Source organism: Ochotona curzoniae, unplaced genomic scaffold (genome assembly GCF_017591425.1).
Source record: "Ochotona curzoniae isolate NIBS_2020 unplaced genomic scaffold, NIBS_Ocur_1.0 contig_883, whole genome shotgun sequence".
NCBI classification, from domain to species: Eukaryota; Metazoa; Chordata; class Mammalia; order Lagomorpha; family Ochotonidae; genus Ochotona; species Ochotona curzoniae.
This window is the reverse complement of record NW_024466599.1, coordinates 35,876,460-35,887,182: the sequence shown is the minus strand read 5'-3', so window position 1 is coordinate 35,887,182 and position 10,723 is coordinate 35,876,460. Positions and strand designations below refer to the sequence as shown.

General features: G+C 44.3%; 1 protein-coding gene across 1 annotated transcript in view; it reads right to left on the bottom strand.

Annotated features, from left to right (window-relative positions):
* PAIP2B (poly(A) binding protein interacting protein 2B) overlaps nt 1-10,723 on the bottom strand; it is a 39,677-nt gene that overhangs the window by 5,049 nt on the left and 23,905 nt on the right. The window contains exons 3-4 of the mRNA XM_040993236.1: nt 4,043-4,191; nt 427-603 (exon numbers count right to left, since the gene is read on the bottom strand). Of these exons, the coding sequence (XP_040849170.1) occupies nt 427-603; nt 4,043-4,180 (315 nt within the window). The 5' untranslated portion in view covers nt 4,181-4,191. The remainder of the gene's footprint in view (nt 1-426; nt 604-4,042; nt 4,192-10,723) is intronic.

Sequence of the window (10,723 nt, the reverse complement as noted above, 5' to 3'; positions counted from 1 at the left end):
AGCCAGAGCTGAGAACTGAATATAGGCATTCCAGTGGGGGATGTGGGTGGGTACCCTAACTGCTGGCCTAAAACCCCCTTACCTGAGCAATTTTAAAACAGAATCATTCAGAACTACATAATTTTGTTTATTAAGTGTAGATGTGGGGGCAATAAAATAGGACAGCAGCAACTGAGGAGTTGACGTTGGCCTTCTTCAGGGTTCATACTTTTATCCTTACTCACAATTCTATTTTGAAAAGCTAACAGCAATGTTCTCACGGTATTTTACGAGGAACCACATGACTTCGATGTATGCACCCATCACAGCCTCTGTGTTGCATGGGAAGCAGCAGCTTGGAGGGTCCAGGAGGTCAGAAAGGGGTCACAACTCCATATCCTGCAAGCTTTTCCTGCTGTCACGTGAGAAATAACATGTGGGTCTTACCAAGATATCTTCAGAGTCACAGTCATCGCTGACTGACAATCCGTTGAGCTGCTGTTGCAGCTGTCCTACTGCCTGGGGCAGGTCTCGGGACGGAATGAACCAGTCTTGGTCTTCTTCATCCAGCATCTCCTGGAAGCAGCGATCCAAAAAGTCTTGTTCTTGCAATTCCTCTTCCACCTAGCAAGCAAGAGGAGCATCTCCGACTTACAGGCCCTGTGAGACTTTCTGGTGTTTCCCCCTATTTCTTTTCTTTTCTTCTTTTTGTAAAAAGATTTGTTTTTATAATTTATTTTATTTATTTTATACTTTCCCAGGCCACAAGCAGGGAGCTGGATGGGAAGCAGGACCATTGATTGGGATAAGAACTGGTGACCATATGGGATCCCAGCACGTGCAAGGCGAGGACCTTGCTATCGCGTCAGGCCCCTTATTTCTTTTCAAGTTACTACTCTGCAGTCAAGAATGACCTTGCCAGGCCAATGTGGTGGCATAGTAAGCTAACCCTCCACCTGTGGTGTCAACATCTCATACAGGCTCCGGCTTGTGTCCTGGATGCTTCACTTCCAATGCAGCTCTCTACCAATGGCCTGGAAAGCAGCAGAGGAATATCCAAGGACTTGGAACCCTGCACCCACGTGGGAGACCCAGGAGAAGCTCTGGGATTGGACCAAGCTAGTTCTGGCTGTTGAGGCCATTAGGGAGTGAACCAATGAAAGACCTCTTTGTCTCTTTTTCTCTCAGAGACTTGCACACAGAGCTCATCCATCCACTGGTTCACTCCCCCAGATGCCTCCAACAGGGCTGGACCAAGCCAAAGCCAGCACCCTGGATTCCAGCCAAGCCGGATTCGATGGTGGGTACCCAAGCTCTTGAGCCAAGATCTGCTGCCTCACAAAGTACATCAGCAGGAGGCTGCTTTGGAAACAGTAGCCAGACTCAAATCAGGCATTTCAATATGGGATGCAGGTATTCCAAGTGGTGGCTTAATCCACTGCGCCGCAACAGCCAGCCCAGGAAGCTATCTTAAATTTTCCATTTCATAAGAAGTGTAAAAAGGGGGCAGGAAGTATAGAACTACCCATAACCTGGGCAGTAGAAATTAAATTAAAACCAATTCTCAGTTCCTGGCTTGCTTCTCTGGTGCTGAGACCCTCAGCCTGAAAAATATATAAAGAGCACATCTTGGCACACCACTAGAAACCTATGTCATCTGTGTAGCATTCTGTTCAAACAAAAAGAAACAGATGAACACTTAGAATTCCGCATTTCTTAAATACTGTCCTAAACTGAAAGAGTAGGTACCCAGGATATTTTGCACTTCTTTGCAGACAATAAAGAGTATGGCTTGGGGGCAGGTCTTATGGTGTAGCAGGAAAGCTGCAAGTGCAACATCAAGCTGCCAAGCGCAACATCAGCACCCCATTAGGGTGCTGGTTCAAGTCCTGGCTGCTGCATGTCAGATATAGCTCTACTCTGCCTGGGAAAGAAGCGGACCATGATCTGACCTGGGTGTTTGGGTCTCTGACATCCACATGAGAGACCCAGAAAAAATTTCCTCCAGCTGCTGAAGCCATTTGGAGAGCTAATCAGCTGATAGAAGACCTCTGTCTCTGTTCCTCCTCTCTCTGTAGCTGCCTTTCGAATAAAAGAATAAATCTTGGAAAAGTCCTCACAAATATGCATATAGAAAATTTAAAAATTAGAAAAAAGGAAAAGGAAAAAAGTGTGGTTCTACTGAGGTCTTTGACGGGCTTCCAATATCACGTTTAGCCATTCTTGCTGGGCAGATGGCCTGAGGACATTTGCACAGCTCACTAGCGCCACCATCAGAAAGGTGGTCAAGGAAAAAAATCACCCAGATTAGTCCAAAATGAGGGGAAAAAAGCTACACAAGTAGGATTTAGAACAGCACTGACATTATAATTAGTAATCACTTTGAGATCACGTTTTGATCTCAAGTAATTCAGATTGTTATTAAGTATTTAAAATTACAAGAAGAAAACAATTTCAGGGATGGGGTTGAACATGATTTGATGTTTAACATGCACTGCTGTTTGCTCTCGCTATTCTTTGATGTGTTTCCTTTCTGAAGCATTTTAAAAAAATATTTACTTATTGTTATTGCAAAGTTAAATATACAAAGAGGAGGAGAGACAGAGAGGAAAATCTTCCATCCAATGATTTACTCCCCAAGCAGCCACAATAGGCGGAGCTGCGCCGATCTGAAGCCAGGAGCCAGGAACTTCTTCCAGGTCTCCCACACAGGTGCAGGGTCCCAAGGCTTTGAGCTGTTCTCTGCTGCTTTCCCAGGCCACAAGCAGGGAGCGAGATGGGAAGTGGGGCGGCCGGGATTAGAACTGGCACCCACATGGGATCCTGGTGCGTTCAATGTGAGGACTTTAGCTGCTAGGGCTTCGTGCTGGTCCCTCTGAAGCATTTTACTTTAGATATTTTTCTCTTAAAGTCTTCACATGTGTATCTATTTCCTTTATCCTAAAAGCAATCTATTTTCTTTATAAGAGGTGGGAATTTTAGAAATAAAAAAGATAAATTGGAGAGAAAAAAGTCACCCTTAATCTTGACAGTCAGATATTTTGAAATATATCTATGCTGATTTTTATTTACAAGATTTATTTATTCTAGGTCTATATCTATGCTGATTTTTATTTAGAAGATTTATTTAGTTTAGGTCTAGTGTGATGGCTCAATTGGCTAATCCTCATCTTGCAAGCACTGGGACCCAATATGGATGTCTTGGCTGTGCCATTTTCTATCTAGCTCCTTGCTTGTGGCCTGGAAAAGCAGTAGAGGATAGCCCAAAGCCTTGGTACCCCTCTACCCATTTGGGAGAAGAAATCTCCCTTCTCCTGGCTTCGGATCGGCTCTGTTCTGATCATTACAGCCATTTGGGGAGTGAACCAGTGGTTGGAAGATCTTTGTCTCTCTTCTCCATAAATGACTTTCCAATAAGAATACATAAATCTTTAAAACACTAGGATTTATTCATTTGAAAGGCTGAGTTACAGAGAAAGAAGAAAAGGGGAAATGGGAAGGGGAGAAAGATCTTAAATATGCAGGTTCACTTCCCAAAAGGTCACAATGCCCAGGGTTGGAACAAGCTGAAGCCAGAAGCCTGGAATTCCAACCTAGTATTCCACATGGGTGGCAGGGGTCCAAGTACTTGGGCCATTTTCTGCTGCCTTCCCAGGTACATTAGTAATGAGCTGAATTGGCAATGGATCAGCTAGGATTTGAAGTGGTACTCAAATGGGATACCAGCATCACAGGGTGGCCTAATCCAGAGTACCACAATCCTGATCCTTCCAGCTGCTTTATAAAGACTTATTTAACTTCAAAGTCAGAGTTAAAAGAGAAAGAGAGAGAATTATCTTTCATCCACTAGTTCATTCCCCAAATGACCAAAATGAGCAGAACTAGGCTGGTCCAAAGCTGGGATCCAGGAGCTTCTTCTAGTTTCCCATGTGGGTGCAGGGGCCTTCCACATATTTTCAAGTTATTCTAAAGCCAACTGTACTCATTTCTTTTGTCAGACTGAGTGTAAAATATTAAAGCTGTTGATTTGCATACCTCATTAGCCTCCTACTTCTTTCCTTACCTGTCTATTGAAATCCTCTTCATTCTCCATCCACATGTACTCTGCAAATGGGTTTTCCTTTTCGTCATTCCCATTTAATTCCTGATCCTCTTTGGATTTTACATTGGGTGATGTATTTGCCATACTGGACCCATTCATTATGATACAACCTAAACAGAAGCAAAACAAAGAATAAAATGAACATAAAGCAAACATAAACTTGTAACATCCAGATTCTTCTGTAGGCGTCTACAGTTCTGAATTAAAGAATTTTAACTATACATAAACAGAAACTGTTAGTCTGAAACTGTTATCAAACCAACCACATCTGGGCCTGATGCAGTAGCCTATTGGCAAAAGTCCTTACTTTGTATGTGCTAGGATCCCATATGGGTGCCAGATTGTGTTCTGGCTGACCCACTTCCATCCAGTTCCCTGCTTGTGGCCTGGAAAAGCAGTCGAGGACGGCCCAAAGTCTTGGGACCCTGTACCCATGTAGGATACCCGGAAGAAGCTCCTGGCTCCTGGCTTTGAATCAGCTCAGCTCTGCCCACTGTGGCTACTTTGGGAGTGAATCAGTGGATGGATGATCTTTCTCTCTGTAAATCTGACTTGCCAATAAAAACACATCAATCTTTTTAAAAAAATCAACCATATCCTGCAGCAAATAACTACATAGACGTGCAACTTTTCTTCTTCTTCTTCTTCTTTTTTTTTAATATTTATTTGAAAGGCAGAGACAACATGAGAGACAAAGTTCTCCAATCCGATGATTTACTTCCCAAATGCTCTCAACCAGTAGGGCTGTGTTGGGCTGAAGTCAGGAGCTCAGAAGCAATCCACATCTCCTGCAAAAGGGGGCAGAGATCCATGTAGGTGAGCCATCATCTGCTGTCTCCTGCCGCGCAAATTAGTAGGAAGCTGGAATCAACAGCAGAGGTGAGACTCAAACCTACCTGGCACTCTAAAATGGGATGTGGGTGTCCTAAGCAGTGGCTTCACTGCTGTGCCAAATGTTCACTCTCTAGATAAATAATTCTTTCACTCATTTATTTATTTTTATTTGAGAGGCAGAGTTACAGATAAGAAGAGACACACACACATAGGAGAATAGAGAAAGAAGGAAAGAGAGAAAAAGAGAATCTTCCCTCCACTGCTCACTCCCCAAATGGCTGCAACCACTGCAGCTAGCTGATATGAAGTCAGGAGCTTCTTCAAGGTCTCCATGTGGGTGAAGGATCCCAAGGCTTTGGGGCCATCCTCCACTGCTTTTCCAGGCCATAAGCAGGGAGCTGGATCAGACATGAAACAACTGGGACTAGAAACTGGTACCCATATGGGGTGCCAGTGCTGCAGCTGGAGGATTAGCTTGCTATCCCATGGCACCAGTCCAGATGAATAATTCTTTAGGAGTGAAAAGAAAAGGAAAAAAGAAAAAAGCAAGCTTAGGCTCAGTCTCTGCAGACAAGTAAAGTGGCATATAAGAGGGTACTACTGCTCCCATACCAAATGCCTGAAGCCTTAGAGTCTGATCAAGATCATCACAGGCACAGCATTTAGCCTAAGACACTGGCTGGGAAGGTTACATCCCAGACCTAGGTGTCTGGGTTCAGGTCGTGGCTCTGTTCCCAATTCCAGCTTCCTGTTACTGCACAGCCTGAGAGGCAGCAGCTGGCAGCTCAGGTAGTTAGACCTCTGCCACTCCAAGGGGAGGCCTGGATTCAGCTCTCAGGTTTCCGCTCTGACTCGACACAGACCCGAAGCAGCCCAGACCCTGCTGCTGCAGAGAGCTGGGAAGTGAGCCAAGGATGGGTGAAAGCTCTCTCAGATGAAAGCATCACCCTAGCTTCTTTAATGTTTAAAGAAAATGTATTTTTAAATTCACATAATGTTTGTATTAATAGGGTACTTAATTACAATTCAATACATGGACCCAATGTATAATGATCAAACCAGGGTAATTAGCATTTCCATCTCCTCAAACGTTATCATTTCTACGGATTGGGAGCTGTCAAACTCTTCTATAAATCTAAGAAAGTGCACGCTTGATGAACAATGTAAGCACCTGCTCCTTATTCTGATTTCAAGCCTGTTTTTCTATAAAACATGTTCTCTCTTCCCCAAATACATGTTCATGGCATTCATAATGAAAAAGAGAGAATGAAACTCGCTGGTGTCCAATCATTCAGAGTTAGGAATGATTAATAATGTGGTGCGTGCAGCCTTCCTGACATTCCCATTGCAGATACAAACACATGCCCGCATTCCCCAAGCACCCATTCTCAGCAGAACAGAACCATGGGACACGTGATACTCCATCATTTGCTTTCTCTCATTTCTCTGTTAATACAGTCATACTGTCTTTAGGGTATTGTTAATGCTTATATGCCATAAAGGTTGGAAAAATTCCTTGTTTTCATCTTCTTAAATGATTTTGCTAAGATATCGCCTGGAAACAGAACTACACTGGAGAGCACGTTCTTTCCTTCTTTATTCCAAGACCCGACTGATTACCATGCAGTCATAGAATTGACATTTGGGGCAGACATTTGGTATAATAGCTAAGATGCTGCTTGGGGAGTCCACTCTCCATATAAGGGTGTATGCCTTCAAGTTCTGGCTCTGCTCCTGCCACTGTACACCCTGGGAAGCAGCCAGTTGTGGCTCGAGTAGTTGGGTCCCTGCCACTCACGTGGCAGATTGGACTGAGTTCTGGTTTACTAATTTTGGCCTATCCACTCTAGTCAGCTTTTGCAGGCCTTTGCAGGCAGGGATTCAACAGATGGAAGATATTTCTCTATGTCCTATGTCTATTGTCTAAATTAATTTTTAAAAAGTAAACTTTTTTTTAAAAAGATTTTTTATTTTTTATTACAAGGTCAGATATACAGAGAGGAGGAGAGACAAAGAGGAAAATCTTCTGTCCAATGAATCACTCCCCAAGTGACCACAATGGCTGGTGCTGTGCTGATCTGAAGCCGGGAACCAGGAACCTCTTCCGGGTCTCCCACACAGGTGCAGGGTCCCAAGGCTTTGGGCCATCCTCGACTGCTTTCCTAGGCCACAAGCAGGGAGCTGGATGGGAAGTGGAGCTGCCAGGATTAGAACCGGCACTCATATGGGATCCCAGGGCGTTCAAGGCGAGGACTTTAGCCACTAGACCACGCCGCCGGGCCCAAAAAGTAAACATTTTTAAAAAGAACTTAAATTACCACCAGTAGTATAAGTGCCTGAGCCCCATATTCATGAATATGTTTAAAACCACTGCCAATCTTATAAGAGAAAAAGCATTTTATTATTTATTTTACTTTAAATTAATTACATTAATTTTAAGTAGGCTTACCATGCTTACTGGGCATTTCTATTTCTTATTTCGTCGCTTTCCTGCTAGAGTAGTTGGTTATCTTTTAGAAAAACCATATTGTTGAAATTTTTATGTTTCATAATGTCTACATAAATTTATAACTAAGATAAGTATTTTATCCATTATATTTGCTTAATATTTTTGCTGGTCTTAATTTCCCCCACCCCCCTGATGGATTGATTGACTGATTTGAAAGGTGAAGTGACAGAGAAACAGGGAGAGAGAGGCAGACAAGGAGATTATATTCCATCTGCTGGTTCATCCCTCATATGGTGGAAACAGTCAGGTCAGGGTCTGGCTGAAGCAGGAACTCCATCTTGGTCTTCTACATGAACATGAGGGATCCAAGTACCTAGGTTGTTTGCTACTACCCTCCCAAGTGCATCTCCTACTCATTCTTGAGTGGACATTTAGCAAAGCATGTAAGATGCCATGTGGGCTGCCAGCAACCCATACTGATGTGCCTGGATTAGGATCCCAACTCCACTTGTGATTTCAGCTTCCTGCTAATGGGTACTCTGAGAGGGATCAGGTGAGGCTCAAGTAGTTGGATTCATGTCAACCCTGTGGGAGAACTGGCTGAATTCTTGGCTCCCAGCAATGACATCCTCCATCCTGGTCCTTTGCAGATATTTGAAGGGCGACGGGGCGGGGGTGGGGGGCGAGGGGGACTGGAAATGAATCATTGGATGGAAGATCTGTTTCTGTTCTGTGAGCCTCTGTGGCAAATTAATCAAATTCAAAGAAGGGGTAGTGGGAACCCCAACTGGAGCTGATCAGTTGGATAGAAATTGTAGAGCCCTGATCTGTGACTGGCACTTCCTGTGAGGGACAGTCCGGTCGAATGAGCCTTTAGGATTTGGTTCTACTTTCCAACAGACAAGGTCATAAGTCAATTAGAGATGCTCAACTGGTGTCTATGACAAAAATGCTGATGGTTAGAAATGCCTATATATCTTGAGGTCCCAGCTCTGCTGCTAATTGCAGTTGCCTGCTGATGTGGACCCTGGGAGGCAGCATATAGTGATGGTTCAAGTAGTTGGACCTCTGCCTCTCAGTGGGAGACCTGGATTGAATTTTCAACTCCCCGTTTCAGCCTACACCAATCCAGGCTGTTGAGGGCATATAGAAAGTGAACCAAGGGCCTGGTGGTGTGGCCTAGCGGCTTAAGGCATCGCCTTGAACGCCTTGGGATCCCATATGGGCGCCGGTTCTAATCCTGGCTGCTACACTTCCCATCCAGCTCCCTGCTTGTGGCCTAGGAAAGCAGTCGAGGACGGCCCAAAGCCTTGGGACCCTGCACCCGTGTGGGATACTCAGAAGAAGTTCCTGGATCCTGGCTTTGGATAGGCACAGCACCGGCCGTTGTGGTCACTTGGGGAGTGATTCATTGGACAGAAGATTTTCCTCTTTGTCTCTCCTCCTCTCTGTATATCTGACTTTCCAATAAATAAATAAATTTAAAAAAAAAAAAGAAAGTGAATCAAATAGATGGGAGCTCTCACTCTCAAAAACAAACAAACTAACTATAAAAAAGAAAATCCTCACATGGTGCCATGGTAAGTCCACAGAAGGGTCCACATGCATGAGTTAAGCAACCTTTCTATGTTGTGGGGTTAGTTCAAGAACAACCCTCGCTTGTGAGCCTACTGGGTGAGGGTGGTGAAATGGTACTTACTATGCCCCCTCAATTCAGCTTTGGGAGAAAACAGGGAGATTACACTAGAGACTGGGGCAAGTCCTAGGAAAGACATGTGATGTTCCTAAATCACGGAAGATACTAGTAAGATGGAGTACTTTATATACAATTTTTGCCCAGGTTTTACTTTATTCTCTCAAGAGAGAGACAAAGAAAATACAAAGCAATAATCATGAACCATGCTCTAACAGAAGAGAAGGGTTACCAGAAAGTAGCTTGGGGACTTGAACTGATCCAAGAATTAGGACAGTTAGGAAAGGGTTTCCTGGGCAAGCAGTATTTTGCCTGATACTTGCAGCCTACTAGTTAGCTAGCACGAGGGAGGAGAGAGGAAAGCATGTGCAGACTCAGAGGCAGGAGGGAACTTCCGGAATTACAAGAAAGTAGGACGGCACATAGCTGGAGAATAACCAGGGAGAGAAACGGGTTGGGGAGGCAGATGCAGCCAGATCACACACAACCCTGGGGACCACATGAAGGATTTTTGGATCTTATTTTTAAAACTAGCGGAAGCCATTATAAGGAATTCTTGACAGCACAGTGATGTGTCTCCATTTACATTCTGGGGTCACTTGGGCTTGCTATGCAGAAAATGAACTAGAAAAACTCAGCAGGGAAAGCAGCAAAGCACCCAAATGCAAAAAAAGTGGTGGACTGAGATGATGGCAGTAAGTGAAGCAGCAGACTAACCAGCTGTTTCAGGAAATTTGGGCAATAAACTGGATGGGAAGAGTCAGGCTAAGGAAAAGACTGAGGATAATTTTGGTATAAGAAGTGGGGTGGATGTTAATGTCATTCAGCGAGCTGAGGAACCCTGAAGGAAGGGCAAACTTGTTTGGATGATGATAGAGGTAAGAAGGGTGATGAATCTATTTTGGATATGGCACATTTGCAATGCCTCGGAAACACTCAAATGTTGATGTGAAGTAGGCCGGCTTTCTGCATCAAAGAGGAGGAGTCTGGCTAACTACAGGAAGGTGCAGTGGTCACATTTACCTAACTGGGACCAGGAGATGCTGCCTAGGCAGAAAGAGTAAAGCAGAGTGAGAAGAAATCCAAGACCCAGTTCTGAGATGAATATGTTAAAATGTCAGGCAAAGGAGAAGGAGAATATGAAAGAGACCTCAAAGAAGCTAGTGGGGTCAGCTCAACATGCTAATCCTCCACCTTCAAGCACTGGCATCTTGTATGTCACTGGTTTGTGTCCCAACTATTCCACTTCTGATCCAGTTCCCTGGTTGTAGCCTGGGAAAGTAGTGGAGGATGGCTGAAGGCCTTGGACTCCTGCTGAAGAAGCTTCTTGTTTCTGGCTTTGGATCAGTTCAGCTCCAGCCATTGTAGCCATTTGGGGAGTGAACCAGCAGATGAAGATCTTTCCTTCTGTTTCTTTTCTTTGTAAATCTTCAAAAAGATAATTTTAAAGGAAGAATAAGAAGCAGCTAGAGGACTTGAAAGGAAACCCAAACAGCATGGCATTATCAAGGGCATACAGTACCCTTGTATAGTGGGTTGAATGGTAGGCCCACATCCATATCCTAATCCATGGGACCTATGGAGACTATTCAGAACAGATTCTGCCCAGGAGCCTCCAAGAGGGAACGAGGCCCTGCCAATACCTTTCAGCTTCTGGCCTCCAGAA